General features: G+C 41.9%; 1 protein-coding gene across 1 annotated transcript in view; it reads right to left on the reverse strand.

The window, feature by feature from the left end:
- The window catches only part of LOC149246778 (peptide chain release factor 1, mitochondrial-like), a 259,495-nt gene that overhangs the window by 211,844 nt on the left and 29,911 nt on the right, over positions 1-17,740 (reverse strand). Inside the window, exon 3 of the mRNA XM_089458024.1 lies at positions 3,732-3,830. Within this exon, the coding sequence (XP_089314150.1) occupies positions 3,732-3,830 (99 nt within the window). The remainder of the gene's footprint in view (positions 1-3,731; positions 3,831-17,740) is intronic.

Raw genomic sequence — 17,740 nt, forward strand, 5'->3', positions numbered from 1 at the left:
TAGGAGAGTGAACCTTAGACCAAGTTTAACCTAGTTAGACTTAGATGTGTCTTTGTTGAGTTAAAGAATTCTCTATTGAAAAGGTTGTTGGGTTTTTCCCCACGAGGGTTTTCCCAGGATAAATCTTTGTGTTACTTGTGTGGATTGTCCCGTTATAACATGTTATATGGTTGATGTCTTTGTGTATAATTATTGAATGATGGAATGTTAATAATAATGGAACAAGATCAAAGATAATTATTTATTTTGAAAGACTCCTCAGAATCAACAAGAAAAACCAGCACACTATCAGAGCAGAGTTGCAGTATTAGGAAAGACAACCAACAAGAGGAGAGGGTAGAAGGGCGAGGTGTGCAGGGTGTCAAAGAGGAAGCAAGGGCAGCTGGTCAAGCTATGCCAGTGTGTGGTTGTCACCACAGGGACTAGAAAAGGGTTAGCCCAGCCATGGGAGTCGAGCAAACTATGGCAGATAGACGCTAAAGTGGCACACGCAACAAAACTGGTAGTGGCTAGCAAAGCTAGTGCAGTCGACATAGAGACCAGAGGCATGATCGAGGCTCACAAGAGTTTTGCTATTGTGATTGGAGAATGTCAATATTCAAAGGGAAATAGGGAGACCATACTAATCAGGGTGTGACAGCCATAATCGTTTTCAGTTGATTTTCGATTTTGAGGTGGCACCAACTGGTATAAGGTTCGAGGACAGGTTGGATGGGGCCTACAACTTCAGTCCATGGAAGGAGAGAATAACATTGATTCTCAAGGAGAACAACCTATGAGAGTTTGCAACCACCAAGATTACAGCTCTGGCAGCTCACAAGTTGAAAGATGTGAAGGCCCAATGTATCATGATTCATCATGGATGGGGTGAAGGATCATGTGATCCCTCACATATCAGTGAAGGATAGTACCTTTAAGATGTGGACCACTTTGATGAGCTTATATCAGAGTGACAATCAAAATCGGAAAATAGTGTTGAGAAGAAGCTCAAGAACACCAAGATGACTAAATCAAACACCATGGCATCATACATTACAAGGGTTCAAAAGTTCAAGATGAGCTTGGAGCTATTAGGGTACCATTGCCAAATGATGAGCTTGTAAGGACAACCCTAAGCAGGTTCTCAAAACCTTGGACTTCCTTTGTAACATGATTTCTAACAAGAGAAAATCTACCAAATTGGAACAAACTGTGGGATGACTTTACCTAGAAGGAGCTCTAGAAGAAGTCCTTATCTAGAGGACAGCAGAAGAGGGGGGATGATGAGAACCTGGCTCTTGCTAGTAGGGCAATGAGGAGCAAAGGTTTGAGTAGCAGAGGTGAAGAGTCAACATCACAGTCGAAGAAGAAGAAGGGCTTGACTAAGGTCAAGTGTTTCACTTGTCATAAGACGGGACACTATGCTTCACAATGTCAATAGAGGAAGAAGGTGGGAAAAGGCACGTAGCCAGTTGTAGCTACGATGACAGAAGCTTAAGAGGAGTTTGCCAGGAAATTCGAGACAAAATTCATACTTTTTTCCCACCTTAGCTCAAGCACATTACCAGTGAGTGTGTGATTGCTAAATAGCAGAGCCACAAGGCATATGACAAGAGCACAGGAACAATTCGACAGCGTAACCGAGTGGGACTCAGAACTGCATTTCAAGTTTGATAATGATGCCAAACATGCAATTAAAGGGGTTCGAATAGTGATATTCCAACTTGAGTCAATAGGAACGATGGAAGTGAAGGACATGTTGTAGGTGCCAAAACTCGGGTGGAGTTTGCTCTTAGTCTCCATGATGGAGAAGAAGGGGTTTTGTGTTGCTTTCCAAGATGTGAAGGTACTAATCAGACCCAGCAGATCTAGCTCTAATGAGGGACATGTCTTAGGAGTTAGAGACAGCAGCATATATAGGTTGAAGGGCCAACCTATTCAAGCGAAGGCACGAAGCAGAGCAACAATAGAGAACAAGTAAGTATCTCTGAAGGTTGAGTAGCTAAGAGGTAGTCAACATTCAGCATCATAACAAGAGGAGCAGTCAAGAGGTTCCCCCAAGTCTGTCAAGAAAGTCTCTTGGTATAAGATGACCTTATAGGATGTTCAGGAGCAAGAGGCTTCTAGGAACCAAACCAAGGACAACAAGATTTCGAGGATGTTTCCAAACCAAATGGCAAGGAAAGCTTCTAGTTCAAAGGGAGCAGCAAATGCAGCATTAAAGTCAGTTCCAAGTTACAAAAGTACCTCCTTCACTAAGAGGGAGTGTTGACGTTTGTAGCTCGGACATGTACTTCTACATCGGCCTAAGTGCCTAGGCGTGCAAAAGTCACCCAAGATCTCCTTAGACACTTGCTCTAGTGTAAGCAAGTTGTTTTTGTAACTTGCCTAAGTCTATCTTAGGAAAAAAACATAACTATTATGTTGGCTTATTGAGCTAAAGTAAACTTAGGAATAAAGTAAATTACTTTAGTGAATATGTTTTAATCTCAGCCCTTGATCTCAAGTGGGGCAAGATCTAATCTCAACCATCAATCACTTTAGAGATTAGGGTTAGAAATTTAGCTCAATGTAAAATTATAAGCAATGTTAGGGAGGAGGAGAAGACACACCATACAGCAGCACAAAATTGGGAGAGGCTTTTCAGTAAGTGTGTTGTGTTCGAGAAAGTGGCAACAAAAAGATCCAGATCAGCCAAAGAAGGCTTGATCAGTTGGATTAAATCGAGTGTTGAATGTAATTCCTCAGTTGGGCCATTTTCCCATGAAGGGAGCCCAAGTAAGTTCAGAACTTAATGAAGAACTCTGATTGGGTAGAATCTGTTGTGTCATTGTTTGTAATTGAGATTGGTACTATTTGCTTTCCATTGAATTTATTTGGTTAATACTCTAGCTGGTGCTTTTATTCAGTAGACGTAAATCTGCTTGGAACTAATTGCTGGTTTGCTAGGGTAAGAAAAACTAAGACTCCTGATGTCCCTCTCAGAGAAAAAGTGGCATGAGGAGGGAGCGAGGGGATGTGGATAATAGGTTGTCCAAGAGAATCTTTTTGCTGAAAAAATTGTTACAAGTATCTCAACTAGTAGTCATCATATTTAAGACTATTTTAAAGTTATATAGTTGGTTACAATTGCTTTATCGTATAATTATGCTCAGTTAATATCTCGTTAGTTAATTGACAACTGTGATCAGTTAGCATTTCAGTCAGTCGGCAGTTCATTTTAGCTGGTTGACAGAAGTTGGCTGTTAACACTTAATAATAAACTAGACCATGTAACCATAATAATAGTGGAAAAGGCAAGTCTAGTGATTAGGATATATGAGAGATCCTTTAGACTCAACCATATGCATAACCATGATGAAGATGATAAATATCCTTTCATGTATGTGTCTCCATGCCCGATTTCTCTGAAATGAACGTGAATAAGCAGAAGTTGTCTAGTTTATTTCTTGGGTAGCTATTCTATAGCTGTTTGTCTTCATGCTAAAGGATAAGAGCATTTGCAAGAGTCTCTTGAAAAAATTCCAGGCACGTAAAATTTGCTAAATCTTACAGGTATTCTATTTTCAATAGGGTTCACTATTAATCTTTACTTTAACTGAATATAAAGGCCACAATTTCTGCATTAATGTCTTATCAAATAGAGGAAACTAAAAGCTAGTTGCCCATGTATGTTAATATTGCAAGGATATCATTTTCGAAGTCCAAATGCAAATGCAGGAAATCATTATTATACTTTTTGTATCAAATACCTTCTGTTTGGCTCTCAAGTCTTTGATACAAGGCATATAATCCTCCAACTTACTGAGCTCCTTATTTATCCTCGCAAACTCCTCTGCCATCACTGCTGGCTGTCTTCAAGAAAACCAACCACTCAGAATAAGAACATAGAATGTTAATCTTTTTTGGTGATTAACAATAAACACCCATAATAAATGTCAGACAAACTAGATAGAAGCAGAGAAATGCAAGTTGTGATAAACTTCCAACAATTCTGTAGGGTAGACTGCTTTGAATGGAAATGACCTAATATACAAAGTTTCCAATGACATGAAATGGCCTAGGAAACGATTCAACATGCCTTTGCAGAAAGAAAGTAAAAAAGGTACAGAGTGCTGAATAAAATTCAAAACAACATCCAAAACTATGTCTATGACATGCATAACCTTCAAATCTGTACTTCTATATAACCTTCACTAAAATGAAATTAAATCAAAAATAAAGAAATAACACATTTCTTGGACCAAAGAAAGATGGAAAAATTCAGATCGATAATGGATTACACCACAAAGCAGCTAACCAGAAATTGTACTCCTGGATGCACCGTACATTAATACATGTATCACAACAGTAACTTATTGTGTAGGCCTGCCTATTTGGAATTTTTTTTCAAGTTGAGGTCATTCTTGGATCCAACATATGCTATCAAATTAAGCAAACAAAAATTGTTTACCTTTTGAAGCATTATAGCAGAATTTATTTGAAGACACAGAAAGTTGAACCTTTTAAGTGTGAATTTAGCCATGAAGATATACATGATAAACGTAGATATTTAATATTTAGTCAACAAGATATATGCGATAAAGTAGATATTCAATAGTAGTCATACTTTGTAACTTAAGAGTTTAAGTTATGAACTTTCTTTTATAATAAAACCACGTCATAAATTTACACTGTCATGACATGATATCAATTAAGTCATCTTTCATAGTTAGATGTTAGGGAATATGAAAGCAACAATCATTGAGATTATGTAGATGACTCTCGTATCTTTCAGGATACAATGTTTTTGGACGACTCTCTCTTAATTGTTGCCTGAATTTCTACAACCGGGTATGCAATTTATGATGGCAGCAAAGCCAAAGAGTCAAAAGGATGCAACTGAGAGTTATGGTGAAGAAGTCGAAATATCACGAGGTCACATAACAAGGGAAGAGACCAGGGTGATGTCACACACTAGAACAGAATTTCTAAAGAGAGAATTTTGAGGTGCTGGCACAGATTCAAGGAAATAGTGAGTCAAATACCCATACAAAATTTGACAAGCAACCCATAGATTTGAGGTGCAGCATACAGATATTGAGGCTGAAGCGCTGAATTTTAAGACACTGCGCAGAATTTAAGGACAACACAGAATTTGAAGAGAGCACACAGTACTCGAAGAGGCAGCAGACAGAATTCAACGACAGGACACAGAACTCAACAAAACAATGAACAAAATTTCAAAATGCCAATCTGGCTTGTGGTAAGGCATGAATCTGGAATATATACAGCAGTAAAATTTTCTAAATTTTGCACAGAAATTTTGGTGTTTGATGTGCGTTTGGCAGGCAAAGAGGGCAGAAACATTTTTGCAACTGAATTGCAGGCCATAGGAGGTATTCGGTTGAAGCTAGACTGATACAGTAGTAATTTTGAGTTTTTTTATGATGTTTGGGCTTTCCATTAGTGCTTGGTGTTTTCCTATTGAAAGAAACTGCAAGCCTTCTGAACTACAGCATTCCAGACTCCAGTGCCCAAGAGGGAACAACTACAGCAATGATTGAAGTAATAAGAAGTTTAAAGAGAAGAAAACAAAAATAAGAACAAAGGGCATCTGCATGTTCGAAATACTGAGGGGAGTGAATCAGTATTTCACTCAATTTTAATTTCTTTCAGAGCATTAAATATCATTACCACAAATCAAATAAGATAATCAGCAACACATCACATCACATGAATGGTACACAAGAAATTTTTAGGTGGAAACCCTTCCAGGAGAAAAACTACCAAACGCTTTTAATATATGTCTTGAGAATTACATCAATAGGAAGCTCCAACTTCCAAGATTCTCCAGCAACAACTGGAAGAAAGCTCCAACCCCCTGGTTTTATCAGCTCCAACTAAAAGGATGCCCCAACACCCTACTTTTACCAGCTCCAACTGGAAGGATGCTCCAACACCCTAATTTTATCAGATCCTACTGAAAGGATGCTCCAACACCTTGCAAGCTCCAACTTGCCATAGCACCACCCTGCCACCTTGAAGTATTCTCAAGCTCCAGCCTGAAAGAGACTTCAATCTCTGCCTTACACCACCCTGCCACCCTTAAGATAAAAGAAAGAAAAATAAATGTGAGCTCCTATACCGAGGACGTTATAATAGAATCTGATCACTGTCAAAACACTTCACTTCTGCCCCTGATAATAAACAATATGCTTCTTGTATTTTGATAAGTCTGATCTCGTTATAACTTCAGATATCCTTGTGCTATTAATTGTCATTTTATATAACAGAACCAAAAGATAAATTCATACCTCAAATGTAGCTTTTGTCAACATTATATACAACTCAGTTCTGGTCGCCAATACCTAAAGCTCAGCAACTTCATCTAGATCAGCCTCAGCAATGCTCTATTCTGTCCTGTGCAACTTTGATCACTTTAACAACACTTTCACAAGCTTCGCTCCCTCTGCTAAATAATCTGACCTATTATCAGCTACGTTAACTCAGTCCTAGTCAGGGTTGCGGGAAAGCACCCCCCTCCCCCTTCAAATCCACTCCCAAAGCGAACTCCGCTCGGGAGCGCATTGGGAGCGCCCCCAAGAGCGTGCTCCCAAAAAAAAATTTGCGCTCCCTACAATAGCAGGAGTGATCGCTCCCGTTCATTCCCGCAGAAAACAAAGGGAGTGTGCATTGTTTTTTGGATGGAAGGGAGGGGCCAAAAGAATAAAAGGCCTCCTCCCCTCCCACAATGTATCATTTGCTCATGATTAAGAGAGATTGAGAGGGCTTGAGGAGCTTGGGAGAAAGGAAGAGAGGGTTTGAGCTTGAGGAGCTTGGAGAGCTTGCAAAGGAGAATGAAGACTACCATTTGAGAGAGCTTGGGATTGAACGCAACACCATTGGAGAGCCAAAGAGGTAGGGTCTAATCCCACTCTTTTTATTCCATGTAGCATTTGTGTGTTTTTTATATGTTGAATGGAACATGTTCTCTTCTCCTACTCTTTCCCAGTTCCCATTCCTCCATTTTATTGGAAGCAAGAAACTATAACTCCACCAAACATGATGGGTATATGGCTTGGCATTCTCTTGTTGGTTCTTTTTTTTGTTATGATAGTGTTGGGAGCAGGAGTGATGAAGATGATGAAAAAGTGGGTAGTGGTGGATTAGGAAACCCTGGAGAAGAGGAGTACCGAGAGGAAGAGGAGGAGGATAATGAGAGTGGAGATGATAATGGAAAGAAAAACAAGGTAGACCAAACCCCCTTGTGGAAATATGTTACTAGGCTTTCAAGAGGGAGAGGGGTCGAAACCACTAAATTTACATGCCCCCATTGCAAAATTACTTACACAAGTTCATATACCCATGCTAGAAAGCAACTCTATAGGAAAATGGCATGGGATGGAACTAAGCAAATAGGAATCAAAACCTGTGGAAATGTGTCAGCACAACAAAGAGCCAAATACATAAGGGGAGAGGAGGAAGCCAATATAATCTAAAAGATCAAAGGGTGACTTTGAACATGACACCACTAGCCCACAATCACATAGAGTAAGAACTCCATCAGCATCCACCCATGGTAGTGGATACGGAGGCACAGGTACATACATCTCTTTAAGGTGTAGAACCATATCAAATTTCCTTGATCAAGGGTGTAGGGATGATGTGGATGCAAAATAAATATGGTTTCTCTTTGCATGTGGGATACCATTCAATGTTCTTCCCCCACCTTATTGGCATGAAATGGTTTATGCCATCAATGATGCCCCTTAAGGATACAAGCGCCCTGTGTATGACAAAGCTAGAACCGTGGGACTCGATCATGAAAAAGCCAATATAACAAATGCTTTGGGTAAATTCACAAATGGTTGGAATGAATATGGGTATCCATTGTATCTGATGGCTGGAAAAATGTAAAAGGCAAGCCATTGATAAATGTTCTTGGTGTGTTTGCTACTAGTGTAGTATTCCTTTCATCACATGATTACTCAAAAAAGTTCAAGATCGCCATCAACATTGCACAACCATTAATTCAAACAATTGAAAGTATTGGACCATACAATGTCATCCAAGTCATCACTGATAATGCTTCTAATTGTAAGTCAGTGGGAGCAATCATTGAGGATAAATACCCCAACATATTTTGGCTTGGGTGTTTTGTTGATTTCTAGTAGCATCAGATGTGCTCTAAGTCTCAAATTTTGCAGGGAGGCTTAGGCACATGTATTCCAAAGAACCCAGAAAGCATTTTAGGAAATTCCACCCAAAGACAATTTTATTAAAATAATTAATTATTTTTAATAGGAACCTAAGTCTAAACTTAGGAAAATAAAATAATTAAAGGGTATTAATATAAACTATGGGTGTAACTTCTAGAAGAAGGCGAGGATCAAGCATAAATGATCTTAGCCATTGATTAGCTTCTAATATGGGTCGTTTAATGTCAACGAAGAGATTATTTAAGGAGGCTTGAAGGTCACTTGGAAAAGTACACAAAGAGTTCAGAGAATCGATTTTCTGAAGCAGATCAGCTGCCGGGAGATTTTCGATAGTGGGCTATTGCAATGAGGGGTAGGGATAGTTGGGTTGGAGTATCTTCTCCAGAGCCCAGGATACGCAACAGAGAGGCAGAGAGACACCAGGAAGAGGCAGCACAGACCCAGAAGGGGTTGACGCTGGGCCAAAAGGGCACACGCAGTGCTTGACGCAAAGGCAAAAGGACTCACGCAGAAGCAGCACAATCTTCCAGTAGAAGTCTGAGATTTGTCAGGGAATTGACATCAGAGCTGGGAGGGTTGATGTTAGAGCTCCAAGAGGCAAGTGGATTCAGCGCAAAGCTGACACAAAACCTTTGATGCTGACTCAAGGCCAGTGCAAAGATAGCTGGGGACAATTGGTTCAATTGTCGAATCAGCCAGGACTTTCTGGTTAGAGTGAGGTAATCTCACTAAGCTTTTATGCCAATTTATTTTTTTTGTAACTGGATTGTCAGAAGGGCATCCAAAGTTGTATTCAGAAACTACTGCTTAATAATATAAAACCCTCAGAGCTGCTACACCACTTTTCCCACATTGGGTTTTTCCGGGAACATTTGTCCAAAAAATACTATGTCACTTGTGTTGTATCTTTCTCTATTGTTATGTTCTTGTTTTGGGCAAATTAATTAATTAAGTGAAGTTTGCAGTTGCATTAGCTTCAATATTTGTTGTAGGAAACAGTAAATAATTTGTTTCAGTAATTAACAGATAGGAGAAGTTTAATCAGTTGCTGCAGTAGTTGATTCGAGTGGGATTCTCGAATTTTCACATGGTATCAAAGCATTGCAGGTATAAAGCAAGAAAAACAGTGCCAGAGAACCCAACGCTAAGCAGAAGAGGGAGATCAAAAAAGTTGCAGGAGGCAGCAATTCGAAACCCTAGAGGGTTTGCACAGTCCTAGCTGGAGGGCTCATTTTCAAGGCAATCTCTCTCTGAGTGAGTCGACACAGAGGAAGGACTCCTAGTTCGAAAGTTTGTAGGGGCAGAGGGAGCAACGTTGAAGCCTCAGCGTGAAGAGAAGCTGGTGGGACGTAGTCTTCTCTGCAGGTCGTTTTGCTGGGCAGAAAGAGTCAAAGACGTCAGAAGAGGAAGAAGCATGGTTGAGGGAACTTTTCCTCAGTAAGACTTCCCACCAAGAAGTTCATTTTCTTATTGGCTGAGCAACAGCAATAAGAACCAGAGAGGAGATTTTCAACATTTTTCAGTGGCAGAGATGGGAACCAGTGGATTGAGGGATCAAGATAGATTGGACGGAGTATCCAACTATGTCATCTGGAAGGCAAGAATGTCATTCCTTCTAGATGAGCATGCCCTCAAGACATATATCGACAGCGTGGTGGTTGTGCGTGCAAATGCAGATCCGTTGAAGAAGTATCGAGATGAAATGGAAAAGGCAAAAAGGATGATCCTCGACGTAGTGAAGGATCATGTTGTCTGTCACATCGCTAGCAGAGGGACTGCTAAGGAGATGTGGGATGCATTGTCTACGCTATATCAAGGATCTTCTAGGCAGTAGAAGATGTACTTGGAGCAGAAGCTGAGATCTGCTAAAATGCAAAAGGGGGAGCGTGTGGATCCATTCCTCACGAAGCTTCAAGAGACCCGTGATGAGTTCTCTGTTGTGGGGTCTACACCTCAAGACTAAGAGTTGGTTAGACTGGCCCTCAATTATGTCTCAAATGAGTGGCAAGGCTTCGTCTAGAGTATCCTGGGCAGGGCGACTTTGCCAAATTAGGATGAGATGTGGGTAGATCTCAAATAAGAGGAGTTGAGGAGAGATCTAGTCAAGTGTAAGCTTGATGAAAGCAGTAGCAGTGGTTCGAAGCCCAAGGAGGAGGAGGAGAATGCGGCCCTTGCATCGAAGGGGCAGCCTGAGCAACGGAGGGGGAAGAAGGACGTCTCGAAGATAAAGTGCTTCAGGTGTGGTGAGATGGGTCACTACACAACTCAATGTACTCTCGGGAAGAAGGACAAAGATGAGAAGCACGATCCGAAGGTTGCACCCGCGAAGATCGAGGAGGAGGAGTTCACCATGACAGCCGAGATACCTCCAGGAGGGAGGTGGGTTGATTTGGAGCTGTAGTTCGAAAGAGTTACTGATGGGCAGGATCCTTGAGGAACCCACCTCTCGGATCAATTCCTTCCTACGAGAGCGCCAGAGACTGAGCAACACAGAGCAGAGTTGGCAGCAATTCAGATGGCATAGAGCCGAAATCAGCAACAACGCAGTAGATTCAGAGGGTCAACGTAGAGACTAGCAGCAGTGAGGCTCCAGCATTCACATGGCATCATACTGAACACAGTTAGTTCAGTAATTTGGGATGTTTTTCCATTGTTGATGTAGTAGCAGTAGTAGTTTGCAGTGCAGAGGCAGTTGGCAGTGCCAGTGCCAGCAGCAGCACGGATGCAGAATTTCAGAGGGAGTTGCAATACGGACGCAGTGTTGAGAGTGGCAAGGTCAGCAGTAGTACAAATGCAACATTTGTGCAGTGGTTGGTGGACAACATGTCAAACATTAGTAGCGCAGAGGGAGATGTTACAGAAAAGAGTGATGCTTCAACAGGTTTCATTGCTAGAGCACATTCCTCGGTAAGAGAGAGTGTTGATTTTTGGTAGCACCAGATGTGCTCCAAGTCTCAAATTTTGCAGGGAGGCTTAATGTTAAGTTATGGTATGTTCTATGCTTATAACAGTTTACTTATTTTTCTTATTATATTCCACCGATTAGCAATCACATGTACATAAAGTAAAGTGCAGATAGAACATTAAACGATCGACAGAAAACAAGCCAAGACAAGATACACAAGATGTGGCGGCTAGCCAGGGACAAACCCCACAATGTGTGGGGAAACCCTTTGATCAAATCTTCTTTTATCTTCAATAATTCAGCAGAGAGAAATAGTACAATAAATCTGATTCATATCAGCAGTAGCAAACCCTAGATCAGTAGCATCAGCATTAACGGCTTCATTATCAAACTAGGGCAGACCATATCTCACAAACCGACAGTTGGATTGATTTCATTCCACCACCAAAAGTTTTGGCTTCCAGAGGAGGTTCAGATGAACCTACAGCGCAGTTCAGATGAGGAGATCTTCTAGGCCACGCAAGTCAATCTTTACTTCTGCAGTTGCAGCTTCAGTTTCAGCAGTTTCCGACTTCAAACTAGGGCAGTCGATATCTTGCAAACCGTTCGTCGGATTGACTTCATTCCACCACCAAAAGTTTCGGCTTCCAGAGGAGGTTCAGATGAACCTACAGTGCAGTTCAGATGAGGAGATCTTCTAGGCCACGCAAGTCAATCTTTACTTCTGCAGTTGCAGCTTCAGTTTCAGCAGTTTCTGGCTTCAAACTAGGGCAGTCGATATCTTGCAAACCATTCGTCGGATTGACTTCATTCCACCACCAAAAGTTGCGGCTTTCAAAGGAGGTTCAGATGAACCTACAGCGCAGTTCCAAAGAGGAGATCTTCTAGGCCACGCAAGTCAATCTTTACTTCTGCGGATGCAGCTTCAAATTCAACAGCTTCCGGCTTCACATGTGTGAGAGAGAGAGACCCATTTCAGCGCAGTAGAGAAGAGACTCATATCTGCGCAGTAGAGAGAGAGAGATGTGATGAGATGAGTGAGTCCAAATGAGGAAAAGTCCTCTTATATTTATACACAACGTTGGTGGGTGAATAGATGCGACTGTTGGGCTTCTGAGCCTACATGAGTTGTAGATCGGCTTGATAATAATTCCATAATCAAAATAAATTCATATCTCCATGAATACTTATCGGAATTGGATGATCTTTATATCAATCCTACACCTCTCGACGAGAGGAATCTAATAAAAATATTATTAGCCATGAATAAGATGACCCACATGAAGTTTTGCCCTGGTTGCCAATTTTAACACTCCCTCTCAACCATGGAGAACTTCATCTGCAATCTGTCTATCGATCGTTACTATTCATCCATCAAATGCACTGCCTTGTACAGCCTGACCCTTGCCCTGCTCTGCTCTATTTTGCCTGTTCTGCTTTGTCTTGTTCTGCCCTGCACTGATCTGTACTGTTTTGTTCTGTTCTGCTCTGCTCTTGCATTGTTCTGTTCTACTCTGCTCTTGCATTGTTCTGTTCTACTCTGCTTTTGTCCAAATTATGAAGAAGAAGAAATGATCGAGGATGTATCATACTGACTCAAAGTCAGTCTCAGAGTATGTACCACTGGTCCCAGACCAGTCTCAACCAACCCAAAGTCAGCGTCATAGTGAGTACAACTCCAATGGTCCCAGACCAATATCATCCTCCACTGACTCAAAGTCAGTCTCAGAGTATGTACCACTGATCCCAGACCAGTCTCAACCGACCCGAAGTCAGCGTCATAGTATGGTACAACTCCTACCACTGGTCCCAGACCAGTATCATTGATCCCAAATCAATGGAGGTCATCCTAGCGTAGGGAGTACGGTAGTTACAACGATGCGTCCATCGGTACTACTATGGTCCCTAACTTCATTTCCCTGCTCATTGATCAGATGAGAGGTACTTCCCATGAGTTCCAGACTGCATGGGTAGGATGCCTCGACATGAGAACTAATCAATCCTGTCCTCACAGGAGAACACATCAATCCTGCTACAATTGCCATGGAGAACACATCAATCCAGGCCTCACAGGAGAACACATCAATCCTGCTACAATTGCCATGGAGAACACATCAATCCAGGCTGCCATGGAGAACACATCAATCCAGGCCTCACAGGAGAACTAATCATCCTGCTACACAGGAGAGCGAGTCATCCTGTTCCACAAGAGAGCGAATCATCTTGTCCCACAAGAGAGCGAATCATCTTGTTCCAGTGCGCACCACCAGGGGAGGGTGAGTCACCCTGTGGTCGTATGTTGCTCCAATAATAACCGCAAGCCCTTAGAGCTCCCAGAGCTCAATGTATGCAACATGCAGGACCCTTTTACAAGGGTTTCTTGCCGACTCCAAGTCATTTGGGAAAATCACAGATTAGATCTTTCCTCGGGGCTTTGACAAGGTGTATCAACCTGTACATCATCTTAATGCGATGGAGCATCCTTGCTCATCAAATTACCATATCCCAGATGATGTCTATCTGCTGGAGCAATCGACGAATACGGGATTCCTCAATGATCGAATCCCACCTCTGGTTGTTATAGAGAATCTCAGTGGTATCCAATGTAAATCCAAACAGCTCACTGAAGAGCTTTCACAACCAGACTGCCTCACACGAGGTCATGCTAGCAACAATATATCCTGCTTTGGCGGTGCTCAAAGCCACCGAATTCTGCTTCCTGCTCATCCAGGATATCGAAGCAGATCCCAAGGTGAAACAGCACCCGGAAGTGCTCTTACGGTCCACCACACTGCCTGTCCAATCAACATCAGTATATCCAAGTAGTCTCACATCTCCGGCAGTGTATCTTAATCCATGAGAGATTGTGTCCTGAAGACATCTCAGAAGATTCCTGGCATCAATTCAGTGAGGCTCAACCAAATATGAGCTCACAATGCTAACTGCAAAACATATGTTCGGACGAAGGTTCACCAAGAACATCAATGTGAATGAGTTTTTTGAAACTCAGAGGCATTTCCCAAGTCTGGTCCGACATCACTACCATATAACTTCTAAAAGTTAAGATCCTCGAGGTACTCACAGGCTTGCATTCCATCATACCGAATCTTTCCAATATCTTTACTACATATTTTCCTTGAGATAGGAAAATTTCCCTTGGCTTCTGCCACACTTCAAGTCCTTGGTCATTCATTTCAAATTCAGAAGCCATCTCCCTCTTACATTTGTGAATGAGAGGGTTTGCACCTGTAGAAAGAGGTCATCCACATGCAACACCAGTATGATAGGCTTGTCATCTTCAACCTTAAAGTAAAGGTTAGGATCGGCTTCACTCCTAGTGAATCCCAGCTTCATCAAGTAGCTATCGATCCTCTCATACCATGCTCGGGGAGCTTGCTTCAGCCCATAGAGAGCTTTCTTCAACCTGCATACATGAGATTTTCGATCATAAATCTCAAATCCTTCGGGTTGCTCCACGTAGACCTCTTCTTTGATCGAGCCATGCAAGAACGCAGTCTTGACATCCATCTGATGTAGGTTCCATCCTTGTGAAGCGGCAAGGGCTATGATCGAGCAGATGGTCGTATATCTGGCAACAGGTGCAAATATCTCATCATAGTCTATACCTTCCTTTTGGGAGAAACCTCGAGCAACAAAACGAGCCTTATACTTTTCCGTGCTTCCATCTGCTGCATGCTTTATCTTGTAAAGCCATTTGGAAGTAACAACAGTCTTGTCCTGGGGTCTGGGAACTACTTCCCAAACATCATTCTTTATGATAGACTCATATTCTTCGGTCATAGCATCCTTCCATACTTGATGCTTGACGGCATCTGAGAATGACGAAGGCTCATTTTGTATGATCGTGCTCATGATGGTCAGGTATCCTTGATACCTATGGGTTTCTTACTTTCACGAAAGGTTCCTCAGGGTGCAGCATGTCCTTCAGCATCATCAAGTAACCCCTTAAGCCATGAAGGCCTCTTCCTAGAAGAGGAAGGCTCATATGGAGGAGGATCAATCGAATCCATGGGTTCTTCTACATCAGGCATTGATTCATCATCCTTTTCTTTCGGTTCCCTGGTGTCGGCTTCTTGAGAGCTCCTCAAAGTCGGAAGATTGATCACCTTGCTGAGAGCCATATCTTCGTCAAAGGTGACATCATGACTAATTATGACTTCCCTTTGACCGGCTACATAGATTCTATAGCCTTTAGTATTTTCACCATAGCCCACGAAAATTCCCTTCTTTCCAGATGCTCCCAATTTATTTCTTTTCTCTTTCGGCAAATGAAAGTATACAAGGCTTCCAAAAATTTTAAAATGAGAAACATCAAGTTTCTTACCGGCGAATTTTTCTTCAGGAGTCTTGGAACCCAATGCTTGATGAGGGCATCGATTCTGTAAATATACGGCAGTGTTTGCAGCTTCAGCCCATAGAAACTTAGGAAGACTTTGATCATGTAGCATGGCCCGGACAGCTTCCATAATTGTGCGGTTCTTCCTTTCTGCCACACCATTTTGTTCAGGAGTATATGGTGTAGTAGTCTCCCTCTTGATGCCAGCCTCTTTACAAAAATCATGGAACTCATTAGATTCATATTCAGTCCCATTGTCAGTTCTTAAGATCTTGATCTTCTTTTCGGTTTGATTCTCGATTAGGGCTTTGAAGTGTCGGAACCAAGGGAACACTTCATCCTTCTTTTTCAAGAAGTATATCCAAGTCTTTCGAGAATGGTCATCTATAAAAGTGAGATAATATGAGTATCCTCCCAAGGAGTTCACAGGCATCATACCTGATATGTCTAAGTGAACTAGTTGTAATATATCGGAGGTCTTGCTTTGACTTGAAGGGAATGGTCCCCTTTTGAGCTTTCCTTCGGCACATCCCGAACATACACCTTCTTTCTCTACTTGGAATTCAGGCATCCCTGTTACCATCTGTCTTACATCGGGTAGAGCTTTGTAATGAAGGTGGGCAAACCTCCGATGCCAAAGTTCGGACTGAAGCGTTGTGTCACAAGACATGACACCTAGCGGACTTCCACCGACTTGATATAAAGAATCAACTCGAAACCCAAGAGTGAAAGCATCTTTAACATTATTTTTCCATATGCGTACCTTACCATCGCTGAAGGTTACCTTATAGCCTTTGTCTTCCATTGCCGAGATGGATACCAGGTTCCTTTTGAGGTCAAGTGCATTTAATACATCCTGGAATTTCTAGCCTTCTTGAATGGTTGTCCTCTTCCTTGATCTCCAGCTCTCCTCTTACCTTTGCTGTTGAATTTGTCATTCCTTTGATTTGCCATCAAAGGGATTTTGATCATCGTCCCGGTGTGAGTCCTTTCTTCTCTTTGCATGAGAAGAAAAGGCAGCAGGAGGACCTTTAGGCATGGGCATTTCTTGCACTTCTTCCCTTGTTTCTTCTTGAATGCATCTAGCCATTAATTCCTCGAAACCAGGAATTACATTATAGTTTAGAAGAGTAGTCTTGAACACGTACCATTCGGATGGTAATCCTCCAAGAGTTGTGAGTGCCATTTCTCTGTCAGTAAACTCACCAATCTATCGTAGATTTCCTTGGAGGTGTCCAGTTCAGAGTTGTAGGCCACCAAGTGCTTGTCAATAGAGTCCCGGATGATCTTCTATTGTTTTGACTTCTCCATTTTTCCATTTGTTCCAGGCAGCAGCAGATGCATTTGATGAAGGCTCAACAATATTGCCTCTTACATGGTCCAGCACTCCTTGATCTTCAAGGGTTAGATCGATAGACATCTTCCATCCGTGATAGTCAGCTTTCTCACGGAGCTTGTCTTCGGCAGGAAAGAGTGTTGAGGACCCCATAGTTCTTTTAGGATAGCCTTGCCAATCTTCTCTTCAATGATTGCTCTTGCTCTTGCTCGGGCTTTGTCTTCACCTCAGCTCTGATACCATGTTAAGTTATGGTATGTTCTATGCTTATAACAGTTTACTTCTTTTTCTTATTATATTCCACTGATTAGCAATCACATGTACATAGAGTAAAGTGCAGATAGAACATTAAACGATCGACAGAAAACAAGCCAAGACAAGAGACACAAGATGTGGCGGCTAGCCAGGGACAAACCCCACAATGTGTGGGGAAACCCTTTGATCAAATCTTCTTTTATCTTCAATAATTCAGCAGAGAGAAATAGTACAATAAATCTGATTCATATCAGCAGTAGCAAACCCTAGATCAGTAGCATCAGCATTAGCAGCTTCATTATCAAACTAGGGCAGACCATATCTCACAAACCAACAGTCGGATTGACTTCATTCCACCACCAAAAGTTTTGGCTTCCAGAGGAGGTTCAGATGAACCTACAGCGCAGTTTAGATGAGGAGATCTTCTAGGCCACGCAAGTCAATCTTTACTTCTGCAGTTGCAGCTTTAGTTTCAGCAGTTTCTGGCTTCAAACTAGGGCAGTCGATATCTTGCAAACCGTTCGTCGGATTGACTTCATTCCACCACCAAAAGTTTCGGCTTCTAGAGGAGGTTCAGATGAACCTACAGCGCAGTTCAGATGAGGAGATCTTCTAGGCCACGCAAGTCAATCTTTACTTCTGCAGTTGCAGCTTCAGTTTCAGCAGTTTCCGGCTTCAAACTAGGGCAGTCGATATCTTGCAAACCG

This window comes from Pinus tabuliformis, chromosome 7 (genome assembly GCF_031772625.1).
Source record: "Pinus tabuliformis cultivar Carrire ecotype Pingquan chromosome 7, CPIR1, whole genome shotgun sequence".
In the NCBI taxonomy this organism is placed as follows: domain Eukaryota; kingdom Viridiplantae; phylum Streptophyta; class Pinopsida; order Pinales; family Pinaceae; genus Pinus; species Pinus tabuliformis.